The sequence below is a fragment of the Drosophila subpulchrella genome, chromosome 2L (genome assembly GCF_014743375.2).
Source record: "Drosophila subpulchrella strain 33 F10 #4 breed RU33 chromosome 2L, RU_Dsub_v1.1 Primary Assembly, whole genome shotgun sequence".
NCBI lineage: Eukaryota > Metazoa > Arthropoda > Insecta > Diptera > Drosophilidae > Drosophila > Drosophila subpulchrella.
The window spans coordinates 20,683,640-20,711,277 of NC_050610.1; the positions used below are offsets into that span (position 1 = coordinate 20,683,640).

The 27,638-nt window shown below is 37.7% G+C and overlaps 4 protein-coding genes across 8 annotated transcripts; 2 read left to right on the plus strand and 2 right to left on the minus strand.

Annotated features, from left to right (window-relative positions):
* Positions 1–78: 78 nt before the first annotated feature.
* LOC119547016 (beta-1,4-glucuronyltransferase 1) lies at positions 79–4,941 on the plus strand. The gene is made up of 4 exons (XM_037853686.1): positions 79–143; positions 1,587–2,096; positions 2,806–3,583; positions 3,771–4,941. The coding sequence occupies exons 2-4, from the start codon at positions 1,621–1,623 to the stop codon at positions 3,969–3,971; spliced, it is 1,455 nt and encodes a 484-aa protein (XP_037709614.1). The 5' UTR covers positions 79–143; positions 1,587–1,620; the 3' UTR covers positions 3,972–4,941.
* LOC119546356 lies at positions 4,176–5,517 on the minus strand. The gene is made up of 5 exons (XM_037852584.1): positions 5,443–5,517; positions 5,242–5,374; positions 4,840–4,925; positions 4,621–4,774; positions 4,176–4,570 (listed from the first exon to the last, which is right to left on the minus strand). Exons 1-5 carry the CDS (start codon positions 5,515–5,517, stop codon positions 4,176–4,178), a joined length of 843 nt encoding a protein of 280 aa, XP_037708512.1.
* A 292-nt stretch (positions 5,518–5,809) lies between these two features.
* LOC119548569 lies at positions 5,810–6,995 on the plus strand. The gene is made up of 5 exons (XM_037855887.1): positions 5,810–5,884; positions 5,941–6,079; positions 6,146–6,231; positions 6,296–6,449; positions 6,532–6,995. Exons 1-5 carry the CDS (start codon positions 5,810–5,812, stop codon positions 6,993–6,995), a joined length of 918 nt encoding a protein of 305 aa, XP_037711815.1.
* Positions 6,996–9,823: 2,828 nt separating this feature from the next.
* On the minus strand, positions 9,824–19,841 carry LOC119546990 (cyclin-dependent kinase-like 1). Of its 5 annotated transcripts, none has more exons than XM_037853648.1 (4): positions 19,412–19,841; positions 12,789–12,975; positions 11,135–12,007; positions 9,824–10,170 (listed from the first exon to the last, which is right to left on the minus strand). In XM_037853648.1, the coding sequence occupies exons 1-4, from the start codon at positions 19,477–19,479 to the stop codon at positions 10,033–10,035; spliced, it is 1,266 nt and encodes a 421-aa protein (XP_037709576.1). In that variant the 5' UTR covers positions 19,480–19,841; the 3' UTR covers positions 9,824–10,032. The 5 variants fall into 5 exon arrangements, with proteins under 5 accessions (XP_037709576.1, XP_037709574.1, XP_037709578.1 ...); XM_037853646.1 differs by lacking the exon at positions 19,412–19,841 and adding an exon at positions 17,131–17,258; XM_037853650.1 differs by lacking the exon at positions 19,412–19,841 and adding an exon at positions 16,926–17,063.
* Between the last annotated feature and the right edge of the window lie 7,797 nt (positions 19,842–27,638).

Genomic DNA, 27,638 nt, shown 5'->3' on the forward strand with positions numbered 1-27,638 from the left:
TTGCTTCTGTAGGTCCGATATTTTGGATTGGTACTTTAGTCTCTTTCAAATACTCGCCATCGACTGGTGGGTCACAGTGGGCATTGTATTCGAATTGCTAATATCAAATTTACAATCGATAATGGTGTTTTGAGTATTCCTATGTAAATAATACCTTAATAATTAATAAACAATTGATTTTGAAGTGAAAAGTTCAGATAGCATTTATAGTAAATGTGAACAAAGTTTTCGAACGACCGATTTTCAGTCTCCTAAGAAATCTCAGTTCATGTATTTACTGCACGAACACAACTGTAAAATAAATACTTTCTTATCTTGAACAACCCAAATAATATCAAGTAACAGGTGGATTGTTGAGATTAATTTCATATTAGTTTTGACCAATATCAAGAACTGTGTGGATCTATAAATGTATAATTTATTATACCCGTTACTCGTAGAGTAAAAGGGTATACTAGATTCGTCGGAAAGTATGTAACAGGCAGAAGGAAGCGTTTCCGACCCCATAAAGTATATATATTCTTGATCAGGATCACTAGCCGAGTCGTTCTAGCCATGTCCGTCTGTCCGTCTGTCCGTCTGTCCGTCTGTCTGTCTGTCCGGATGAACGCTGAGATCTTGGAAACTATGAGAGCTAGGCTATTGAGATTTGGCGAAAAGATTCCTGAGCTTCTTACGCAGCGCAAGTTTGTTTCAGTAGAGTGCCACGCCCACTCTAACGCCCACAAACCGCCCAAAACTGTGGCTTCTACAGTTTTGATGCTAGAGTAAAAATTTAAACTGATATGTATTGTTCTCATCAATACCTATCGATTGACCCAAAAAAAAGTTTGCCACGCCCACTTTAACGCCCACAAACCGCCCACAAACTTCAAAAAATCGTAAATATGAACGCGGATATCTCGGAAACTATCAAAGATAGAGTATTGGGATTTCATATTTAGATTCCGTAGCCTTGTACGCAGCGCAAGTTTGTTATGCGAATATGCCACGCCTACTCTAACGCCCACAAACCGCCTAAGCCTGTGGCGCCCACAATTTTTATGCTAGATAAAAAATTTTAACTGAAATGTATTGGTCTCGTCAATACCTATCGATTGATCCAAAAAAAGAAATTTGCCACGCCTACCCTAACGCCCACAATGCTTAAATCTGTCTTCTGCCGGTAGGTGGCTCATTTAAATCTCGCTTTTCTGCTTGCATATCTCCATTTCCCTTTGGTCCCTTTAGCTGAGTAACGGGTATCTGATAGTCGAGGTACTCGACTATAGCGTTTTTCCTTGTTTTTACTCTATGCATCTAAAAATATGTAGGTATGTTCGGTTATCAACGAATATACCAAGTGAAAGGAGGTCTCCAATGCGGACCAGCCCCATTATCAGAACATTATAAACCATCGAGGGAGGCACTTTTTGTGGGATCTTATCAGATGAGTACAATAATAATTAGGGATGATACAATGGATAAGGTAAATTAGGCCCCCTTACTAGCTTTTGGTTTTGTTAGTGAATCCATTTCAGTACGTTCAGAGCTTTGTTGACGGATGTATAGTTATTTTTTTCGTTGGCTTTTTGTTTTGCTTGCAGTTTAATAACCGTTTGATAACAAGGTGGGCTGTTTATGGTGTCTGGTGAACAAAGGAATTCCCAAAACAAAGGTTATAAATTCAGAATGGCGGCCTTCATCTTTGGCAACCGAAAATTTATCCGACGGTGGCCAATCCTCATTCTTCTCAGTGTAGCACTCCTGCTAACTTGGAGGAACTTAAAGCACGCTCAGAAGATATCCAAAATCGGTGGGCACAAATCGGTCGAATCTTTGGCTAACGACTCGTGTCAAAAAAGATTTCTGGAGTATGAAGAGACAAATAAGATCACCCTACGAAAGGATTCTTCCCGCACCAGGGAACTGCGAGATTTGCTTAAGTGCCGGAACCGACAGCTCCGTTTCCAGAAACTCCAGCACGGGGAGTACTGGTTGCTCCAGAATCTAGTGGTTGGGCGAAAGAGTCGGCTAGTTGGCTGCGCGGAGTCCGTGACGTACACCACAAACGGGGACTATACGTTCTTCGATAATCTTGAAACAGTGGCCACACGGTGAGTGCTCTCCAATAAAAGTTCGTTATCGCATACCAGATTTATATACAGCTCAAGGTAAAATATTAACCCCGGAACTAAAAAAACAAATCATTAGGCCATATACATATAGGTGCGTTTTTAATTTTTCAACAAATATATATATGGTTATTTACCTCTCTGTAGCTAAGATTAAGAAGAAGTTTACTATAAAAGATTCTTTAAAATAAATATATATGTATTACTTGAACCATAAATAGAATAGGTATTTTAAAAATTGTTTTTAAACTTTTTGCACTTGCTTTGTTGACTTTTTTAAGTCAACAATTTTGTATTATTTTGACCACAGCTGTACATAAGTGAAGATTAGAATAAAACGGCCAACTTAAAACGCCAACTGATTAGACATCCGGTTACACATTTCAACAAGATGTTATATTTATAGAAAACCGTCATAGGAATTCCCCGAGTCAGTATATTTTAGCAAATCCATTGTTTAGGAAAAGCCTTAAATATAAATCTTATAAAGACGAATTTAAAATTATCCCTCAAAGTAACGTTAATTTTTAATTTTGTTTTGGTCAACGGAAACTTGTTTAGATATCAAAAATATTTAAGGAACTGGGAAATGACTTGACTTATCTAAAGTATTTATTTTAATACAGAAAAAAGAGGACAAGCATAATCATTACCTAGCACTTTTTTTTTATTTTACCCATTAAATTTGCAGTTGGCATGCTCCTGTGAGCTTCGCCATTCATACACCCGGATATGATTTGAAGGCCACACTGGATGCGATTCGGTATGTGCGAAACTGTTTGCCGGGAAGCGAGATCATCAAGGATTGGGTCACCTTCCATGTGTACTTCTCCAACCGGCACATGCCAGATTTTGTTCCCTATGACGAGGCCGAGGCGTTATGCCAGCCCCCCATATGCACCGTGGCCAATGGAACCCTGGTTCCGCCACCCTACACCCAGATTCCCCGCAACGAAAGCTACAAGGCGGTGGCCAACCTCACCTACCCCATCAATGTGGGCAGAAATATAGCCAGACTGGCGGCCAACACCCACTTCATCTTCGCCTGCGACATTGAGCTTTATCCCAGTTTGGGTTTCGTAGATCAGTTCCTGGACATGGTGGCCAAGAATCACAGTGTTCTAGCCCTGGACCCCAAACAGCCGAGAAGGGTGTATCCTTTGCCAGTCTTCGAGATTGAGACTGGTGTCCAAATTCCCGCCAACAAGTCCGAGCTTTTGGCCCTCTATCGAAAGCAACAGGCGCAAATATTCCACTTGAAGGTCTGCCCCACATGCCACATGATTCCAGGCCAGGAGGCTTGGTTCAATCAAAGTTCTAGTGAAAAAGATCATGAGCTGCATTTGTTCAGCAAGACTCTGCGGAAAAACAAATTCAAGGCCTGGGAGCCGTTCTACGTAAGCGATAACACTGAACCACTGTTCGATGAGAGGGTTACGTGGGAGGGACAGTCCAACAAGCGCATACAGGTGGGTAAATGTCCAGAAGATTGAGTTCTTTTAAGGTCTTAAAATAGGAGCTTTCCACAAATTATTCTTTTTAAAAATGTAATCTAGTTAGCTAGTTTTTTTTAGATATTTAAGAATTTAATTTCTATAACTTGTTTTATTTTCTAGCTCACAATACTTACATATATCATCGTATACTCTATTTCAGAATTTTGCCATGTGCCTGTTGGGTTACGAATACCACGTCTTAGACCCGGCATTTTTGGTGCACAGTCCCGGCATAAAGGAATTCAGCAAAAAGGATTCGTCTCGTCTTCAGTATGCAAAGGAAATGACGAAATTTATAAAGACCACAATAGAACCCGAATATCGAGTGTTGTTTGGACAGAACAAGGCCTGCAGGACGTGACATAGGGAGCCACTTAGCTTTTAAATTAAGTATATTCGACCTCTAAACGGTTGATATTTGGTTAGATTATTATATAGTTATAAAATATTGATGATGTTGGGTGTCCATTAGTTCTTAGATCCTACATTTTACCTAATTTTATTTTATAAATGATATTGTATGGTTATTAAAATCACCAGCAACTAGTACAAATTAAGAGATGCCCTAAGCTTTTTTAGAACCCAACTCTTTTTTCTTTGTCCAATAGTTTTCATTAATGGCATTTCGTAGCAAGACGTTTGATAAAAGCTCCTGTCGCTGGAAAAAATCCGAAGAGACATCGTGAGTGGGTTTTTGTGGAACGCGATTATCGGTTTTTTGGTCCTGCCACCATTTCTTTTGCGGCACGTCCCACAATTTTTGTCCTACTTTGGGCATAACATAAATAATTATGGGTTGTTGTGATATCGGATAACTTGGTGACATTTGTTTGTGATGTATTCCGTCAGTTACTGGATTTAGGGGGTCGGTGCCATAAAGTCGTTGGTATCGTTCACTCCTCACCAGAAACATAATTTGCACAAATGCAATTAACGTCAACGCATCGTACGCCACAAGCACTAAAAAAACCATGTTTAGAAAAAATTATTTTAAAAATCTGGTTTCTTACTCGCATAGAAGGTCAGACCAAGGGTTAGCAGGATTAAGGTGGCCAAGGGAACGATTTGTCTGGCAATCCGAAGAGATATAATTGATATGACAACTACTTGAACTGTGAAAATACTCTCGAAGATGGCCAAAGGTATAACGTGGTACTTCTTCAGCTGAATTAAAACAAATAAAAAGGTTGAGATACCTTGCTTATCGTTGAAAACTTAGGCTAGCTTACTTTATATGCTCCAAAGGCTGCCAAAATACAAGTTATAATATGACAAAAGCTGTAAAGTTGGAAAAACGTCATTAGCTCTTTGGGATCTGTAATATAGTTATTAAAGTTTATATAAGAACATGCTAATATTTTAAATAGTTACAGGGTTTTTTTCTCCATGAACTGGTTAAGATAAATCTTAAGTCTATAAATGTACTCATAACTTTTGAATGATTAAATAAATGAAAAAAATGGTTGGGTAATATATTCCTTATTAATTTAGATTAAATATTAAATGCTTCTAACTTCTTTGATAGTTTTAAGTCTTTGGTTTTCGTTGAAAACTTTTTGTTAGCTAAATGACTTTAATCATTTGTTTTTAGGTTTATTTCGGAAAATAGCTTCCTTGTGCATTCAACTCACATTTTTCCACCCAGTCAGCCGATTCTCTTATAATATTGCTAGTCTTATAGTGAGTTTCCAATATGTTAAGCACAAAGAAAAGGAATGTGGTTCCATCGGAGAATATCATCCACATAAAGACAGTACTTTTTAGCTAATCACGCGTGAAAATAAGTATTTAGTTTAAAAACAAGTGGCTTAAACATTTTGATTTAAACTTACGGCGGCAAATACACAAATGCACAAAACACCGAGACGCACGGAGGCACAAAAGAAGTAGCTCTCCATGAGAACCATGTTGTCACAGGACGAACTGGGCCAACATTTCCAGTTAACGTGGACATTTTGTAGCTTGCTCTTTGGGATCTGGCCAACGAATGATAGATGTTGGTCATTCAAACCTGAATTCGACGCCTTTGACTATGGACTCCATTACCGTGGGGTATTCAGATTGGCATCTTGAACATGGTTTTGTCATTTGCTTGGCGGTAATTACTCCGATTTTTGTTGGTAGCTGACTCACCGCATTCCCTAAGTTCAGTTCAGTTCTGATTTATGAACCGCCATTACCGGTAATACCAAATTCAATATGTTATTTATGGAATCTTATATGTGTTATTGCTCGGTGCGACTCGGAGTCATTATCGTGTCTGTTTTGGCTATTGTAAGGGACTATAAATGTTCTTATTTTCAAATAATATTAAGACTTTATCCTTCCAGGTTCGAGCCTTTGCTCAGAGCATAACTCTTTTCGTGATTGGTGTAAAATTTTTTGATCCATTAATCGATTTGTTCGAACACGATGCGGAATACCGGGACAAGAGCTGGGTTAGAAAATCCATTGGCTGGAGTCAAAACTGTGAGTGTCCTTTCCTGACTTATTCGCAATATTTAAAAATTACATGTTTTATTAAAAATGTATAAGCTCCAGAAAGCTTATGCGCGGTTTTTCAGGTAATTGCCTATGCGCATATAGGTGCTGCCATCTTAAGTATTTATGGTGCTTTGAGGGTATGTCTAAGAGATCCTATACAAAGTGTTTATTATATAACTAATGTACTTTTAATTCTATTAGTTACGAAAATGGTTTGTGATTCCCTTGGCAGTTTTCGAGTTTTTTTACTTTATAAATTTTACGTGCCTTCACATTGTTCTAATGATCATGCTGAAGAAACAGATTAACTTGGGCTATCTTATAATTCTCACGCTTGTGGGCTGTTTTTATATACGTAAGTGATACTTTGAACTCCCTGAGATGAGGATCAAATATAATATGATATAATATAATTCTTTTTTTTTTTCTTTCCCCAGTTTTTGTGGGCTACAATTCCTGTACCTGCGTGGCCATGTTCCAGATCATCAGCTTGGTGAAAAGTGCCCGGTATCGCGAGATCTATGGGGATGATCCCTTCCATCCGCTGGCCATGAGGACCAGTCATCTTAAGGAGGCCGAGAAGCCGCCCCAGGTGCTTCGGATGCACGACATGCACGACACCAACATCGATGAGCAGAAGCGGCTGAGCAGGATGGGATTGTGGCCACACCGTCATCCGCCGGTGGTGTCCGTCCTGCCCAGGCAGCCGGAGTATCCCCAGCCCCAGTTGAAGTGGTGGCAGCAGCAGGCCCTGAACACATCCGAGGATCACCTGCATGATCAGTTCGTCCACCGCAACTGGCAGCCCAAGGAGCTCCTCAATGGAGTGGGCGGCGGGGTGCAACGCAAAAGCGACCTGAATCGGCGATACGCCGAAAATCAGATGCATCGATGGTACTGATTATTGTAAATTTAATATTACATTTTTAAGGTTTTTTTTTTAATATCAGACACATTTTAGTAAAAAGTAGATTGAACACAATTCGTACGATTTGTTATACTTTTGGAAATGATGGAGGGTATGAACATTATGTCCGGAAAAATTATGTCTCTTATGTTATCTAATGATTACATATTGATCTCATGATCACTTTTTAAAGATACATACCAAACTGTGAGGAAAAGGATATCTGATATTAAGGAAAATGTTTTCTTTTATGACCAACCTCGTCCTACAAATATTGGCTTCATATATGCGGGGTGTCACAGAAATCTCTTCGGGTAAAACTATAGTTTTGCGAATTTTGTGATCAATTCAAGTTCTTTTTCTTAAAATGAGTGCAGCTTTTCTCAACATGAGTTTTTTTCCACAAATTTTGTACTTTAGTTGAGTACATCTTCATATTGAGAATACAAATACTCAATTTGAGAACGTCATAATTTTCTCTGTGGACGTAAGCGTTAATTGAAGTTTCCCCCGAATTTCGCCCAACGAGTTTTGTGTGACACTCCCAATAAAATAATTTCTCATTTCAAATATGGTAATCGAATTTTAAAGACAATTACTAAGCACCGCAAAAAAAGAATATATATATTTTCAAGAACAAAGGTATTGACTTAAGATCGATTTCGTCCTATAAATGTGGCCTTCGTACATAAAAGAATATTTGGGGTTTTAGATTTATTTGTCTAGACGTCGATCTAAACATTTTCATAATGGTACGGATAGGAATTAAATATTTAAAATGCTTTGAGGAATACGATTTATCATCATTTCCAAATTCTGTAATCCAATGGCGGCAAACAGTATGAACATAAAAGGCCTTATCTACTTATTCAATAAGTCTTCGATTCCTCTTTTCTGCACTCAACCGAGCCAAGCAATCCAGAGATCCCTGCTCAACAATATCCTTAGCTCCCCACCAGGACCTGAGTTTCAATCTCCCTTGGTTTGGTGCCTGAGCTTTTGGTGGACACTTTGCATAAACGGCACTACAGATTATGCAACTGTCTGCGAGACACTTTGCATATCCTCGACCAGGAAGCGGGATGCTTCAATGGCCGGTTCGACTTACAAATGCTTTTCCCATTCTACATTCCGCATTCCCAACAAAGTGCACAGCGACCGGAAAAGCGAAAGAGACGGCAACTGAGTTGCAGAAAAGGATGGGTATAGTACTTGGCGGCCCTTTGTGTTTTGGTTGAACGACAAAAATCAAATGCTTAACAATTGGTGACGCCGTCAATGGAGGGAGTTCGGGACTGGAATTTTCACAATACTCTGCCACTTTTTATTTGGCTTTGTCTACGTTTTCACCGAATATCTGCCAACAGACATCCCGGCCACATGGAAATGACTTGTTCTCAGGAGATTTCTGCTTTATGTGCTGACAGTTTTGTTGACTACCGACCATTTGCTGCTGCCCCTAATGCTACTGGGATTGCAGCTGCTGCTGCTTCTGCAGTTGGCTCAACTTTTTAATAATTTAATTAAAAGTTTTGGGAAAAATAGCATGGCCAAGTCAATCAGCACTGATCCTGTTAGTTTGTTTGAAAACAAAGCATGCATGCAAAAATTCTAAGTACGCTCAATTAACGAACTATTTGGAATTATTAGAAAACAACTTAAACTTTGATTAGGTTTTGCTAGTAGCATGATAATACTTAAATTTTGATGTTTTTAACAGCACTTATAAGGCCCATATGTGTGCAATTCTAAATTTTGAACAGGGAAGTCCAAAGGATTAAAGTAATTTCAAAGCCCTGGTTATTTGTGATTTTTGGCGCCCTCTTAAAAACGATTTTGACACTTTCCACTTTTTCATCTATTTATATTTACTTGCTTGGCTACTCCTTATAAACCCTACTTTTATGTAAGCTTCACTAATCCTTTTGCTACCTTCTCCAAGGACCCCAAAGGACATCAACGAAGTCTCTAGTAAACGACTAGAATACACGTAAGACGATACGTGTCGCTGATTATCTGCCGTGTGCTTAGTAGTGGATTAAGTCGCCAAAAAAAACGTGGTAAAAATGCCAAGAGACTGTACTTAGTCGACAGCAAAATACTTCAGGTACGGATTTTTGGGAACACTTTTAAGATAAATTGATACACTTAACAAAACACTGGCTTACTTGTAGAAATCTTATAAATATATAAGTTCATAAAGTCTGAGGAGTTCGGTTTTATTCCACCTCTACTTACTTGAAAACATAACGTTCTTGTGTCATAGATTTTTGAAAATATAATCCTTCTTTCAAACTAACAGTCCAAAAATATAAAAACTTATATAAATTTTCCTAAATCTGTCGGGTTATGGTTTACATTCATGTAACCAAATAAAAAAAAGCTAATTATAAATATTCTATAAATCTTTCTTAATTCGTATAAAAACAGTTCCTAAAATAGGAATTTTTACTACGACTTTTTATACAAATAAAAAAGTTAAATATCATTATGGCTATAAAAATAATTGAATATCTTGACTGCGTAGGCGCAAGTCCAAATCCGCTCCTGGATGTGTAAATGTAAAGTGTTATCCTGGCAGGCTCAACAAGTAGGTGGAAATCGTTGAGAGTTCGAGGAGGAATGTAGCAGTTTGAGTAGTAGACATGCTGCAAGGATTTTTAATTCAATGTGCGTGTATGTGCAAAGCTGAAAAGGATTTGACCCAGGACGCAACTGGAAAGTGAATTAAAGATTAACTCCAAGTGATTTGCGAATCTCATGGAATAACTAAATTGAAAATTTATGGAATAAAACATTATGTAGCATATTTTATTTGATGACAGTTGAAAATTGCACTTTGGACTTAGTTACTAATTCAGTTTGGTTCGGTAGCATGAATACCAAAGTATTTACTGACTTTACACCCAGTGATTTATTGATGGATTACTTTTACACATTTATTCCCAGCAGTAAATAATATAGGTTTTGGGCAAAGTTTTGCTCAAAACTGGTTTGCAATGCAAGGACATTTCTTAATTACAGTTGCTGTTCAAATTGTGGGCAGATGATGCTCGGTGCGATGAAGGAGGTTTCCGTTCTTGTTCAGGGGCTGCAGCTTCACATAGTCCTGATGCGGGTGGTGATGATGCTGCGTGCTGGGCAGCAGCGGTAATGATGTGTTTGAAGTCTGGAAATAAAGGAGAGATTTTGATGATTTACAGATTATTTATTGTTAGGTTTAAATAAAATTTCTGGCATTTAAAACTTGATATTAACAAAGTTATGTAAAGCACAGGAGGATTATTAAAATATATTCGCTTGAACCAAATTTGCTATTAACTAAACTATTATAGACCGCGACATAACAAGTAATATTTGCTTATACATTTCAAATACCTCATGAAAAAATACTTCATAAATCTCAATCTCCTTGGTCGGCCAAAGATCTCTATGTTCATTTGACGTCTTCTAGAGTTTCACCTGGTTATAACATGGTATGATATGAATATTCCAAACTATAACTACTTAAATTGAACATTCGGTACTAGCAAAAATATCAAATAATCCTAGTAAATAATACTAAATATATTTACTTGAAATAAATTCTGTATCAACTAAAATATTATAGACCGCGAATTCTTCAGAGCAGGAGAATAAGATATGTAATATTTGCTTATACATTGAAAATACCTCATAAAAATATACTATATACTATACGATCTCCTTGGTCGACCAAGGATCTCTATGTTCATTTGACGTCTTCTAGAGTTTCACCTGGTTATTACAGCGTATGATATGAATATTCCATACCATAACTTCTTAAATTGAACATTCGATACTTACAAAATTTTATTAAAATACTAGTAAGTAATACTAAATACTAATAAGTAAATTCATCAGAAGAGGACGACAACATGATATTTGGTTATTAGATCCACCTGCTCAACCAAACATGTATATCAACTGTATATTATAATAGAAACATTGATGCTGATGGAAACATATTTGGTTGACCAGGTCAAACTAATAAGATTGCGATTTTTGATGGATTTTTAATCTGTATTTGAAATGTATAACCAAAGATTATGTAATCCTCTTGGTCTGAAGAATTCGCGTTCTCTACTGTACATCATATAAGTCTTATTTCGCACCTTTGATTTATCCCGGGCCGCCGCGATGGCCGCCGCCTGGGCGGGACCCGTCTGGAGCTGCTGGGCCGCCGTGGCCAGCATGAACTGCTGGGAGGCGAGCTGCTGCTGGCGGAGATTGGCCGCCTCCAGGCTGCTGACGTGCTCCAGCTCCCGCTGCTTGGCGATGTAGTCGTCGAAGTAGGAGTGCTTTGTGAGCTTCTCGCAGGACCAGCGCTTGGCCGGGTCCTTGTCCAGGCACTTTTTGAGAAAGTCGATGGTCAACGGGTTCTGCTGTGACTTGGCCGGCATCTTGTCCTCCAGCGGCTCCAGCGTGGGCGGCACAGGCAGCGTGATGCCCTTGAAGTATTCGTTTTGTCCGAAGATCTGGATGTGACGTGGCAGCAGATCGCCAAGTGTTTTGCGGATCAAGTAAAGCTGGTCCACGTCACTTCGTCCCGGCCAAAGGGCTTCACCTCGAACCAACTCCGCGAAGAGGCAACCAATGGCCCAAACATCCACGGGCGTGCCGTACTGGGTATCGCCCACCAGAAGCTCCGGCGCCCTATACCACCTGGTGGCCACGTAGTCCGTGTAGTTCTCCCCGGGACTGAGCATCCTGGCGAAGCCGAAATCGCACAGCTTCACCTGCCCCTGGGCCGTCAGCAGAATGTTCTCCGGCTTGATGTCCCGGTGCAGGCAGCCCTGCTTGTGGCAGTAGGCCACGCCCAGCAGCGTTTGGTAGCAGATCTGTTTGGTCAGGTGCTCCGGGCAGCCCTGCGGATGGCGCTCCAGCTCGTGGAGCACGGTCAGCTCGCAGAACTCGAAGACCAGGTGGAGGCGACGCTTCCGTCGGAACACTTCCAGCAGGGAGACCAGGTTCGGATGCTTGAGGTTCTGCAAGGTGGAAACTTCAATCAGTATCCGTTTTTACCGCGATAGATAGTTACCTGACATTTTAACGATGCCTTTTTAAAAGATTAACTCTAGAATTATTATTTAAAGCTTAAGTTTTGAACCAAAAAAAGAAAATAATACTTACATGTTTTAATATAAAATAAAACTTGATATTGGTGTCAATCTTTTTCAATATAAAAAAAATAAAACAATTGGAAACTATTAAAAAATATAAATGCAATTAATTTGTCTTTAACAAGTTTAACAAGCTGTTTATAAATATAACTATATTTGAGATTTATGAATATTTTCGTGTTAAGATTATTTCTGCTAGTAACTGGTAAAGGTTTTATTAAATATTTAATTCCAATTTTTTTCTGTATATCAAGGTTAATAAAAAATTTGGTATAACTTTTTTTAAAAAAACAACCAAGTAACCTAACACTTTTTTTTAATATTTCAAAATACTTTGAAATTGTAAAAAATGAAAGTAAGTAAGTAAATAAGTTTTTGCGAAACGGTTTTACGTTTGAAACCAGTGAAATGTTTTTAATGTTAATTTTTCCAGAAAGTGATGTAAAAAAGCCTTGTATATATGTATCAAGATCTTAACTAAAGCAACTATGTTGTTGGAAATATGTTCTTAAAATGATCAATTTAAAGAGTTAGTTTTTGAATTCTTAAAAATGTTTTGTTAATATTATTGTCATAGGTTCAAAATCTCTCTCACTCTTTCTAATACCCACGATTTGCGAGGGCTTTTCAAACAGTTCACACTTACCTTCAGCAGCCTAATTTCTCTCAGTGCAATTTTCCGTATGGCTGGATCGTCCTCGGACTCCACAAACCTCTTCACCGCAACCAGAGCGCCCGTTTCCCGATCCCGGCATTTGTAGACCACTCCGTAGGATCCCTCGCCCAGCCGACTGAGCTTCTCATAGCGATCCATTTTGCTGCTACCTTGTGGTCTGCAAGGAGGTTTACAAAGAAGAGTTAGTCCGGAATTACCGTTTTCATTGCGGCTAACATTTAGTTTGAGTTACGAGTGGAGTTTACCTTAAGCTCAAACATTGACCACGTTTGATGTTTGCACGTCGCATTGCTTTGCATTGAGCACATAAAATGTTTAGAAATTTTTCTGTTTGATAGCTCAGACACGAACACATGTGGGATCTCTGGGACTGACTTGCATTCGAGTGTATACGAGTATGGAGTGATTTTCGTTCTGGTATTTCAATACCTGCTTTATGATTTTTATGTGTATGTATATTTACAAGTTTTCAGTTTGAATAAGTTTTATTCATTGGATGTCCAGAACATTATGAAGGTTTGGTTACACGAATTCGGTATGATTTGGTTAGTTGATTTCGATGGAATGAAACAAAAAACAAATAAGAAAACGTTTAGAATGAGTACATTTATTTGGAATGTAAAAACAAGGCTCAAATTTGGGAAAAATATTTGGTAAAAAAATGTAAGTGCTTAGGATACCACCAAATCTTAGATGGCTTTTAAAACACATCTAGATAAAATGGTTAAAAATAAGTTAAGAGTGGCAAACATATCAGTGCAAACATATCAAAGATGTTCAATATGGCTATTAGAGTACTACCAATTACAAATTTAAAATTTAGATATTCCGACCCCATAAAGTATATATATTCCTGATCAGCGTTACTAGACGAGTCGATCTAATGACCTGCAAGGGTATAAAAACTTCTGCTTGTCGAAGCTTTCTTCCTTTCTTGTTTTCAGTTTGATTAATTTGTCTGTGGAGTAAAATAAATCGATATCTATTCCCATTAGATATAGAACGCTAATAATTACCTCTAGCTCATAAGCACGAAAGCTAAATCGATTTTTTGGCCCCAAGTGCATAATATGCTATCAAGCTTCGGGTAGATCGATTTCAAATGATTGACAAAAAAAACTTATGAGACCTTAATTAAAATGTTCAATATTTTAAACTTTTTCGCCAAAACATATGTTGATAATTTTTTGTTATTTCAACAAACCTCAAATAAAGTCAAACAATTTTTTTTCCACCAAGTCTTTATAAAATATAACCCATATGTTTGTGAATAGTAAACAAATGATGGTAAGTAAGTGAATGTTCATTTCCTAACAGATACGAAACCAAAGCTAATTAACTTCCTAACAGGAGCACGAAAGCCTAATCGATTTTTTCCCCTTGGGCTTGGAAAAGTGCTGTTTCTTTGAAATTGGCATTACTGGTCGAGGCTCTATAGGTTGACAGTTCAATGCCAACAACAAAGCCGGGGTAACTGAACCCTGTTCGAGGCCTTTCTGCATCTTTTCTAACATGTGTGCAGGTCATAAACATAACATGCAATTAAATATTTGTGTGGAGGTGGCAGGTGGCACAAAGAAATTAAGGCAACACAGGACACCGAAAAAGGTAGCAAGCAGATGACTTACCTAGGCACCCATCTGGCTAAAATCTGACGTATTTGCCACTAAAGTTATGTATTGAATTGCAGATGAATTGGATTTATTTTTTGGAAAAGATTTGGTTAACTCTACGATACACACCATGCGCCAAATTTTCATCTACGCCCCCGTCGATCAATAATTATTTGAATGGTTAGACCGCTAGAACGGACGTATGTTTTGACTGACAACCAACCACTGAATAGGGGAATGCTCCCCAATGTTCTCAGGACTCAGTTCCGAGGACCCGGGTCGATTCCACCCCACTGGCCAATGTCATAGCAATGCGACCAAAGTTAACAAAGCAAAAAACCACAACAAAACCAAATCCATGCGCAGTTGCCCCAAAGTTTTTCAAGAAGTTTCTCCCCTTTTGTTGGTTTTTTTTTCCCAGCACCGACCGGAAGACATTCAAGGTGTGCTTCTTTGGCTTTCTTTGCCGCTTTCCCCACACATTTTGAGGTTACCTGGCGGAGTTCTTGGGAACTGGGTTCTTTGACATAGATTGTTGGAGGATTCTTTATGGCTTAACTGGTGCAGCAGTGCAATTTGGTGGTCGTTATTGCCTTTGGGGTGGATTTCATTTGGGCTCCTTATTACTTATTATTGTTTGGATCACGGTGCAATTATAACATGATAAGGGGTAGCTTTCCCTGGTTGTGTTACGTTAACATTTGCCAAGGGTCTCTTATTATTAATCTTGTTGTTCAAACTTTTAAAATGCATTTGCATTTATTTATTTTGAGATACACCACGTTGTAATTGCCTTAAATGGCGTTGGGTCACTAATAATATTTGAAAACTATTTTTAATTGTTTTAGTTTTACAGTTTCACTTTATTTTTTTAAATATCCTACCTTCGCAATGAAAACAATTTTGAAATCTCAAACATTTTCATTGTGTCATCGAGTTTTCTGCAGAACACTTTTTTTTCTATATTTAGTTTTCGTTACAGGCTTCCGTGTTTACTCCAGTTGGGGCTAACAAAAAAGTCGCGAAGGCTATTGACAGAACGACACGATGTGAAGACGTTAAGAGCCGGCAAACGACTGAGGTGCCTTTGGTTAGAGCCGTGTTTGGAGAGAACCGGAGTTTGTGGGCGCTCGATTGCATCGACGGACATTGCACATACGCCGTGTTGGCCGTTGGCGACTTTGATAGCTGTGTTTTTGTTTGCTTGGCTCTTGCGTGTTTCATTAAATATGCATTAAAATGCAGGGGATAACACGAAGGTAAGCGTCAGAAATAAATTAGATACGATTACCGAGCATACGTAACACATTAGGTATAAATGAAAGGATATGTTTAGTCAGGATCCCTCGATTTTTATGCCTTGTTGTGAGTCGATTTCCCTGATGTTTCACCTTTTCGAACGATGGGAGCCCCCCACTGATTTCTTCAATTCAATTTGCATAATTACAGAAAACTCGTGACGACCCCATTCCGCTTTTACCACCTGGCTGGTTGCCTATTTATACATTTGACAGCTTTTGTTTTCCGCGAAAGCACTTTAACTTTCCCCACTTTGATTTTTCCTTTGTTCTGGGTTCTTGTGGCTTTTGATTGTATTTTTTTTTATTAATTGTTCTATGTAGTTGTTTGCACACCGTAGTAATGTATTCTTCATGTCGTTGGCATGATGTTTGCATTTGATGTTGGGGTCAACGCTATCCAGCTGAAGTTTATTCTTTAATCGGGACTATTGTGAATTTGCCTTTCTGATTTTGACCCCCGGTAATGGTGTGGGAAGGATTGTATATTTTATGTGATAGTTTTATGGAATGATGGATATTACCGGAAAATGAGAAACACATATTTGTAAGAAAAAATTAATAATTGAGCATTTAAATTTATTGGGGAGCTTTGGCCTTTATATGATTTAATGTAGACATTTATTACTTTTTACTATTCATTTCATTTTGAGTATTCAATTATGTTAAAGTTTGTTTTTGATGTTTATAATTTGATAACTTGGTTTTTAATTAAAGTTGATTGCTTTTTAAATCCATTTAGATAATATTTTATTATTGTTCAAAATTTAAGTTGGCAAACGCCTATGGAAATATCACTATTAATGAAAAAATCAAGAAACTAAAAAAAAAACTTTAAGATATTTTTATGCGGAACTACCACAATTATACAGCGATTTATAGCGTTCTTTGTGAATATGAAAATTTTCTGGGTAGTGGACGGTTTTTCCAAAGTATGTGTATTTGCAAAAATAGAAATAATTTGGCCAGCAAGGAAAAGTTGTTTTGCAAAACCCCAACGTTGCCTTGCGAAGTCCGTGAACCTTTTGGCCATAAAAATATACCGTGGTCGGTGGGATGGGTTGTGTTGACGTGGCCTTTTGGGAAAACAAGCGTAAAATGCAATAAATAACAGGCCATTAATACCAAATGCTCACACACGCACCGAGCGACCGAAACTTTGTGCGATGTCTGTGCAAAAGGCATTGCATACTTACGGGCGAATAAAAGGGGTCGAAGGGCGGAAAGCCATATGCGTGTGAAATTAAAGGCCAAGGCCGTTGCAACACCAGCCGACTCAAATGTCATTGGGAAAAAGTTGCTCCTCTCCACTGGTTTTTGCTTTTTGCACACTATTTCACTTTCATTCCGCAAAAAGTTGGCAAAGCTAATTAGGCCCACGAACCGAGCTAATCGACCCACCTGTACACCCTGGCCTCAACTAAATCCGGCTCATTGCACACCTGGATCTTCTGAATGAGGCGGTAGAGGAACGAGTTCTGAAAGGATTGCGGCAGGTAATACGAGTAGCTTTGAAACATTGCACGTTGCAGAAGGTTCGCACGGCTGCAGGGTCCCAGGATGACTAAGGTTCGCTTCGACGGTCTCCCGTCTATTTATTTTATCGATACATGATTTCGAATGCAACGGACATCATGAATACTTTATGCATGGAGTGACATTCTCGTTCTCAGACAGGTGCAAAAAAGAAATGGCTCTGTTTTTTTGACGTGTCTCGTGTCGGCAGTGCTTTTTCACTTTGTTTAAGATTTTTTTTTGTGGATCCAAAAGCATGTGGCTGGGGAAAGCCAAAGGAACATGCAAATGAGCCAGGCGCATTATGCGAGAAGTGAGAGTTGCGACGGCAGGCAGACGAGAATCTACACAGAAAAAATTCTAACGTTCTCAATTGTGTTGAAAATGTTCTTAAAAATAGAACGAAATTTTTAGATTGAAAATGTTTTTATTTCGCTCGAATCAAGTTGAATTGGCGGTATTTGCATAGTATATCTCAACAAATAAACTATTAGTCCAGTCAGTAGAGTAAACTTATCAAAAAGTTGTTAAATAAACTAAATTTAACTTTTCTCTTCTCACCATTTCGTTCTAATATTGAGAACATTGATACCAAAATGTACTTACACGGCCTTTAAGAACGAATGTTCTCAGTTCAAGAACAATATTCTTGGATATTTCTCTCTGTGTAGGGGCTTGCCAACCCAGAATTTGCCACATGCCACACTGAGGCACACGAAATCAGTGCTTCAAGCCGGGCAAAAGGAAACGACTCGAGGGGTTTCAAATATGTTAGGTGAGAAGGACTCCTGCGAGCTGGAAATTCACTGTGGGAATGAGAGCGACTGCCAATTGCCAGCAAAAGCGAATACCCAGCTGGCGAACTTAAATCCAACATTGCCTAGATCGGGGATTGTTATTTTCACGAATTTTGGGCTACCTACACTAGACAATTCCTCTTAATGAATGTAATTTCGGTTGAAATTACTGCAAGGCAAGAAGGAACGTCATAGATCATCGACCATCTGATACCCTTTATTCTGAACTATTTTCGAAATAAATATATGTCCAAGGTGCAGATGGCGCCACTACTGATGCAAGCGCCATCTACTTAGAGAGAAATATCCAAAACATTGTTCTTGTATTGAGAACATTCGTTCTTAAAAACCGTGTAAGTACATTTTGGTATCAATGCTCTCAATATTATAACGAATTGTTAAAGAAAGAAAAGTTAAATTGAGTTTATTTAACAACTTTTAAGTATACACTACGGACGGCTTCCGTAACTCGAACTTCCCTAACTCGTAGTCTCTATAAGTCGAACTAGTTATATTGGCAACACACATTTAAATAATTCTTTCGTATATGATACAAATTTATTCGACTTAAGTCATTGTTTTCTTCCAGTCTGTTAAACATGTATATTCTTTCAACCCCTTTTCATCGCACCGAATAAGATTATTTCCTCAAATGTATTCCATTAGAACAATGATTCCCTTATTTTTATCTATTATTCGCTGTTCTCCTTTCGCTTCCCTTGAAGCAGAAGCGCAAATGGCGTTGACATGTGCCGAAAAAGGAGGAAAAGCATTAAAAACCGCTATATCATCCGTTGCCATAAGTATGCAATATTCCTTTCGAGTTGCTTGTGTGGCCTGTCAGAAATTGGATGGTAAGCGTGGATGTTGCAAGCGAGGAGTTGGGGTTATGGGGTTATGGGGGCTAGGTCCAAACATCGAACGCATTTCAATGCAATTTGATGTCTCTGTACTTGATTTCACTTCTGCTTCCCTTTTGTTCATTTCGGTTCTTTTTTTCTGAGCAAACATATTCGTTTTGATTGAATTTCAATTTGATTGGAGTTTTTGTCTTCGTTCGGTCCTGTGGCTTGTTGGTAAGTTTTTGTGTAAGTTGAGTAGCTTTTAACTGTCACTTTTGGTCGTTCAAAGGAGATATCTAAATGTTGGCTTGTGAACGAAATATCCAGAACGTATACAAACGATTTTCAGACGGAATTCACCATAAGGTTATCGGCAAGACTTAAGGTCAAGTCAAAACAACATCAGGGCCAATGTTTTATCTGTGCGCCAATCTTCAAGTTCAAGTTTAGACCAAAACAACGAAGGACTGTTTTGATAGAACCTCTCTTTAGCATTCAATGCAATGCAATGTGCCGAATGTGACTTACCTTCTGGGCAGAAGTGGAAGATGGTTACCAAACAGCCAGAGACGTTTCTCCCCGAACCATTTGTCCATAGACAAGCATTCAATAATTGTTCAGGAAATTGATTCTAAGACGTTGTATTACTCGTACTAGTAGGCTTTTGAAAGTGATTTCCGCATTCTAAACGATTTAAAAGTTGACTTTATTTTCACACGCGAGATGCGAGACTGTTTTCCGCGTCCGTTCGCTGAGAATTATTAACAAACTTTGTTTATAAGCGTAGCTCGCAACGTAAACGTAGCCGGAATTTTTATGTGCGCCGGCATTGAAAACGCCGAAGACAATGGGATGGAGTTTCCAGGGGGTAAGGCTTGTTGGGGTGTTCTTGACGGTTGACATTGGCAACGCTTTAGCGGAGGGGGCCTGGAATCAGGGTTGCTTTCCCTGTATATTTGTGTTATTAACTGTGTTGTTATAGCTCAAGCAGTTGTTTATGTTTTGCGTTGTCAATCTGTTGTCATTAAAAACAAACAACAAATTTGAACAAAGTTTACGCTTTGATTTTCAATACAACTAATAAAGTTATTTCCGAGCGGACTTGGTAAGATAAAATGAAATAAGCTTAGACGGCCATTACGAAAAGGTATCTAAGATAAGGTTCCATTTGCTGTCAATATTTATGTCCAATTAAGGTTTTAGTTGATCATAGATATTGATATTTTGTCCGCTTATTGCATGACAAGAAGGTGGCATAGCACTAAATTATAGTCGCTTCATCATCATGGGAATAAAGCAGTTAAAGTAGTTAAGAACTAATAGAGAGATGGTATTTTAAAATTATTAGTGGCACTAATATCATTAAGGGATTGTTATTTAATACAAGACTACCGAAGGAATTGCTTATAAAGGTGCTTATAAGTATGCAACCAAATTTTTTTTCATAGCATAATTTTAGGCTACTTAATAAAAGATTGAAAGAACGTAGTGATTTTAAAAGTTTATCTGATGGTTTGTTTTTTTATAACAATTAATATAAATGATTTATTAAAATAAGCGCCGGTATCGAAGTGAGAACTTCCTAGAGGAAACAGCTCTACAGAACCTAAAAAGCTTTCTTCTGGCCAATTTTAGGGCTGGCAACGTCTCGAGCATTTTCCGGTTGTCAAAGTAACGGTTAAGGAGAAATTGTGAAACACACTCACACACTAACCAAAACCAAAAGCCGGTCAGCACATGCAAAAACCCTAACGCGCACAGGTGTATAACGATGCATTTACACACGTGTGCTTACACATACATCTGTTTTTTTTTTCTGCATTGAATGCGCTTTGCATTTTAAGCTTTCTCTTTTTCTTTTCTTTTACGGTTGCTATTTTATTTTCATTTTTTGAGGGGATTTGATGTTGTTTTTTTGTGATTTTATTGTTTTTTCTTTCACCGGCTACCCAAAACAAAAACACAAAAGAATGGCCGAAATGAGATAACCTTTAAAAGCTGCTCGTATGCTAAAACTAAATAACGGCATTAGAGCCAAATGGCAACCAGGACATAGAGGTAGACCAACTGCAAGTCCTTGTGCGTGTGCATGTGTGTGTGTGGATAGTAATGCCAGTTGTTTGGAGTACGGCAACAGAAGCCATTCCTCTCAAGTTCTTTTACTTCTCTCCGGATTTTATTCTCACTATTACTCGTAGACTTAAAGGGTAGGCTGTATTCCTTGGAAAGAATGTAACAGATAGAAAAGCTGCCTATAAAGTTGTTTTAGGATCAGTTATTCAGGACTTACTCCCTATAAATTGTAAGATCATGATCAATAACTTCACAGCCTGTAAGTAAAAATATAATGTTAAAAATTTGAAGTCGATTAAAATGTAATATGCTAAGAGTGTAAGGAGTTCTTGCTAAATTTGTAACAATCTCAGGAACCCTCGAACAAAAAAAAAATTGGTATGGATTTAAATATTTTTAACTTATGAAACAGTTACAGTTTCATAATATGCACAATTTTCGACTTGAAAAGAATGTAACAGATAGAGGGAAGACTTTCCGACCCTATAAAGGTTGTTTTAAGATCAGTTGTTCAGGATCAGTAGTCATCTAAAATTAATTTACTCCCTATAAATTATAAGAGCCTGTAAATAAAAATATAAGGTTAAAAATGTGAAGTAGATAAAAATGTTCTTGCTAAATTTGTGACAATCTCAGGAACCCTCGAAACAAATAAAAGTGGTATGGATTTTAATATTTTTAACTTAAGGAATACTTATAGTTTCATAATAAGCACAATTTTCGACTTGATAAACACTTATATTTACAAATTTCGTTAGGGGTCTGATCATTTTTTGACATTTTACCACTTTTACTGAATTATACATAACTCAGCAAATTTGGTAATGACTCTTTTGATTTTTTCAATAATTACTATTTTTAGTCACCATTTATCAATCCTATACAGGATAACCCAAAGTCTTAAGCTTCCTAATTGTTTTATTCTGAGAACCTAGTTGCCCAGGACAACTGAAAAACGGCGAGTGGCAACTTGAAACCAAAAACAAATGCAAATTGCTGGTTCGCTCACTTTCTCTACTCTCTTCCTCTCATGTGTTACAAATGAGTGCAATTGTTTTCCATGTGCAACAAATTTTTTATGATTATCCCTCCTTTTTTGTTGGTCCTGGTCCTAGAGAATCCTTCCAGCATTCCGCCATCAGCTTTAAGTTGTTGCGAAATTTTGGATAACTCCATAGGGGGAGCTACGACTAGAGAGAAAGCAGAAAAGAGAGAGGATAAAGCAGAAGACAACGAAAACGAGAAGGAAACGAAAAGCTTTGGTGGAGCAGGATTAACACCTGTTTTGTGTGCAGCGCCAAGCCTTGAATTTATTGTGTTTGTTTACAAGCTTTTTGCGTGCGCAAATTTTGTGAATCGGACCAAGTTATGAGTACCAGAGACTTTTGGCCCTCATTTCCGGGCTCACGCAGCGGAATTTCGCCAGCGGCGACTTAACCGAGAGTTATGGTCCACCCAGATAATGCGAAAAGGAAAGTGCAGCAGGGCAGCTTCCCCAGCCGCATTTCGTTTGCATTACGAGTGACATTCTAATATGCACGAAGCCATGGAAAGTGCAAAGTTTAAGATATCTGGGGAGATTCCGTGGCAATGCCGAGCTTAAGAGGAACTGACATTTTGTATTTTCCAAAGTTTAAATAAAAGAGAGGTCCAAGAATCAAGGAGTAAACAATTTTAATAATGGTTCAACCATTTCTAATAATTATAAAAAGCGCTGTTGGATTGTTAAAAATAGATAGGTAATATTAACTTACACGACTTAAGATTTAATTAAAATAAAAACTAATAATAATTATTAAGATCTGAGATATATAAATTATTTTTCACACTTTCCATATTATATTTGTAATTAATTTTATAAATTTATAATTATCTGAGATAAACTGCAGCTTAAAATATTTCTCACATTTTTCCATTTTAGATTTATAATTAAATAAATATTTATATATATTTGCAAAACGATATTTAAAACCCATTCAGAAAATGTTTGTTACTTAAATTTGTGTAGCCTTAAACTTTTAGGACTTAAATTTGGATGTGAATCAATTGCACTTTTTCTAATTCTCTTTTCACAAATATAAAGTAATAAAATTAAATGAGTTAAAAATTAATTAATCTCTCATAGCCCCCTATCCCAAAAACCAAGTACAAAAACATACCATACCTACAAAGAATAAAATCAAAGCCATCATAATTATCATTAATTGTCTGAAAGCCCAGTAAAAAGATACTGTTGCCCCAGTTTTTATTTTTAACATTATTTATTTACACAAAAATTGTTGTGGGTCAACTGGTGTATACATGATTGTGGTAAAACGCGCACATATTTATTGTTAACGTAAAACTTAAAATAAAGCAAAACGGATCTCTGTGGAAAAACTTTCACTGGCATTTTCCGCAACCCTCTCTTTTTCACACATTGCGGCCACAACAACCTTGTGCAAAAAGTTCTATAAGAAAATTTATGCGCGTAACTGGGCGTAGTGAAAGGAAAACTGGTGAAAAAGTAGCAGAAAAGTGGGAAAAGGGAAGGGAATGGGAAGGGGTTGGGAGGAGAGAGCTTCCCTTAGTACAACTTTTAAATAAATTTCTAAATACTCAAGTTGCGCTTTCTCGAATTCGCCTCGAGACGATCGCAGGCAAACGTGGCAAAGTTTAAATGGCTGGAAAGAAATGCTCCACTTTTTCGATGATGATGATGGCGATGAGGGTTAAGGGTGCTGGGTGCTGGGTGCTGGATACTAAGGGAATTGGTTGGTTGGTCCTCTTGCCCAGCACTTTTGACTTTTGCGGTGGCAAAGTTTTTCATTCTACCTGGCCAAGAGTTTGGGTCCCGTGCTCAAGTTCGAGTTCCAGTTCGGTCCCGCCTCCTCGGTGTTTGTATAAGAATTTATGTTAATAACTTTTCGTTTAAGTGTGTTGGCTTGTGTAAAGTTATGCTGCCTGATAATGGCATTGATAGCGTTGTAAATATTCTATATACAGGTGTTTTGACTTTAGGAGTCGCTAGCAACTTACTTTCTGGTTTCTTTTCGCATAAGGTATGGGTTTCTTCTTGGCAACATGGAAATTGTATTTTCCTACTGGGTGCACACTTTTGAGAAGCTTTTACTTAAATAAAGCTTACCAATTGGTAGGAAGTTTGGGAATTACTCGTTGAAAATAGCTTTATTGGTGGCACACTGAGCTTTAAGTGTTGAAAAGCTTTACTTTGATAAAATTCTATTCATTATAGAATAAGACATTAATAATTATACTAGTTTACTATTTATTAATCTGTAAACCCATGATATATTAGTTTATGGTGATAAAGTGAGCATTACTTAAATTGTAAGTATATATAACTATTATAATTTACTATTTATTAATCTATAAACCCATGAAATATTAGTTTATAATGATAAAGTGAGCATTACTTAAGTTGTAAGTATATTTGGTAATTTTAGTAATTAACTTAAACATTTCTTGTTAATGACATAGATTTCATTTAAATTTTTATCTCAAACCAGGCTTAATTTTCATGCTCTAGTCTATAATTTTAGAGAACAAGTTAACTGTCAAAAATGGCAATGTAAGAAAACCTGTTTAACCAATTACCATGCTTCATTATACGCACTTTACACTTGAACTGATGCCAAAGTCTAGGCTCAGGGCCCCCACTTTTGTCTGCCACGCCCACCCCATTTGGGCCCTCATGTTTATGGGCGGAAATTACATGGCAATCAAAACATAAGCGCAAGTTGACTGCCGTTTTGGCCCCTGTGCCTATGCAAATGTCTGTGGTCAATGTGCATACCAATTTCGAGCACAACGCACCCAATGCAGCAGACCGCCCGGCAGGCTGACTGAATCTAGGGATGAGAGGTTTGTGAAACTATCTTAAAATTAGTTATAATAACGTAAATTATAATAGGAAATAAGTTATCAGTTGATGAGGATAATCAGACCGAATTAGATGACTATATCATGGAGTGTAACAATAAGGAAAGCTAGTTCTTGCAAAGATATTTGTTTTTAAATTAAAAGTTAAGATTGTTTCATTTTCCTCAACATTAAATATTAATAATATATTTGGTTAGAATCCATTTTTTAAATTCTGATATACCATCTTATATTAATAGATTTAAAAATGTATAACGATAGTATCATACGAAGTTATCGTCAGCTTCAAAAGCATTAGGCTTTAATTGCTTTGGTGTGTGGATGGGTTACATGGCTATTATGACGTTAGGGCTTATGTACCCCTATCCATGTAATACTAGCCAAACTCTCAAACTTGATTGATAAGTGTGAATGTGCAGGGCTTGTATGTAGCTACATACAGATGTTACTAGGCAATTATAACTCTCAGGTGGTAAACCAATTGGCAAGCCATTAAAACATTTAAAACAATTAAGCCAAGCTGCTGGCCAATTTTAATATTGAATATTTTAAAACCAGTTGGGTTATTTATTGGGTTCCTTTTTTTTAAAGAACAATTCCTCTGTTTTAGATTCCTGCAGCGTTGCAGTTCAATCCACAAATTACATTGTATGGGTAAAACGAATCAAAAAATTTGCTAGAGCACATATTTGCCTGAAAGTTTGAACAGTCTGCAGAGGCAAGCCTAAACTACGCTTTGGGTTTTAGTTTCCAGCACCAGCACCAGCACCCCATACTGCGGGCCAAACTACTTTTGATTACTACTGCAAGTACAATGGAGCCTCGCTCATTGGGATTGGGATTGGGTTCAGCAGGCAGTGGCAGTCAAGCATAACTTTTGACTCTATTGACTCCCTCTTTCAGTCCCCCGAACCCGATTTCCATCCTCATCCTGGCAATCCGTCCTACAGTTCTCTAGTGAAATTCGATAGTTTCGGAAACATGGCGAAAGTTTTCAGGGGGAGAAAGGAGAAAGTTACAGTTCCCTTCAGGAGCGCTTATGCTGCGCATTGATTAAATTTGACTTGAATTGCATTACGCAGGCATTTGTATGGGATGGAGTGTAGCATCGTTTTAGGCGCTTCTGCAGTTCTTAGTGCCTGAAATTGGATTTTGTTAGACACACTGGGCTTCCCAGCCACTTGTTGACATTCGGAGAATGCCGAAACGGGTATTTATTGGTCTAATTGAGTGCCTTGAGCAGGCTGAAGTTTTTACCACTCACGTTTTTGTGGCATTTTCCTTGCAACATAATTTACGAGCTGCCTTCCTTTTTACAATTTTTGTTTCTAAAAGTTTTTTACTTCCATTCTCTACACTCCAGTCACTTCAATTTTTACTTCCTGCGCAGTTGGCGGTGCTTAGTCATCTTCAAACAGCTCAATAATTTCCCCATCCACTTTGGAGCCATAAAAAAGCGGTGAGGACTTAGTTAAGATCTCGTATGTGATGCGAGTCCTTGGTAATGTAAGCCCGAATGCCGTCATAACTGCTACTCTAGTTTTTGCCCCCGTGCCAGTAAAGTTTTGTCTTAGTTTCGGCTGACGGCTCGGGCTTATTGTTATTTTTGTGGCCGCGTAATATGCCACGTACATTAGGAAACGTTAAAGTGACATAAAAAGCGGAACAGGAGGAAACAGCGCAACAGTCAGCGACAACAATGTGACACCTGTTTTTGTCCGCCATTTTGTCATGCTTTCTACGGCAATGGCGGTGCCTGCAGTAGTGTGTGTAAGTATCTGTGTGGCTGTGCATTGAGTGACATTCATGTGCAGCTCGGCATTTTATTTGCAGTTCAATGCACAGCGAAAATTGCTCATGAAGTGCACCGTGACTTGCAATTCCCACTGCAGTGAAAAAAGTGCAAGCAGAGAAGGAGAAACTAAATATTTAAAACTAATCTTGATCAGAGGCGTCACAGAAATACACCTTCTGTCATAGAAATTACAGCTTGTTTTATGTCTTTCGAAGTTAATTCACTCTGATTTTGAGAACAACCATATTATATATAAGGAAAAACTAAATATTTAAAACTAATCTTGATCAGAGGCATCACAGAAATCCGCCTTCTGTCATAGAAATTACGGCTTGTTTTATGTTTTTCGAAGTTAATTCACTCTGATTTTGAGAACAACCATATTATATATAAGGAGAAACTAAATATTTAAAACTAATCTTGAACAGGGGCGTCACAGAAATACACCTTCTGTCATAGAAATTACAGCTTGTTTTATGTCTTTCGAAGTTAATTCACTCTGATTTTGAGAACAACCATATTATATATAAGGAGAAACTAAATATTTAAAACTAATCTTTATCAGAGGCATCACAGAAATCCTCCTTCTGTCATAGAAATTACAGCTTGTTTTATGTCTTTCGAGGTTAATTCACTCTGATTTTGAGAACAACCATATTATATATAAGGAGAAACTAAATATTTAAAACTAATCTTGAACAGGGGCGTCACAGAAATACACCTTCTGTCATAGAAATTACAGCTTGTTTTATTACTTTCGAAGTTAATTCACTCTGATTTTGAGAACAACCGTATTATATATAAGGAGAAACTAAATATTTAAAACTAATCTTGATCAGAGGCGTCACAGAAATCCTACTTCTGACAAAGAAATTTCAGCTTGTTTTATGACTTTCGAAGTTAATTCACTCTGATTTTGAGAACAACCATATTATTTGATTGTTCTGAAAATCGACTCGTTTTTAAAACATGTTCTTTAACCCTGACGTATTCTTGTTTGCTAAA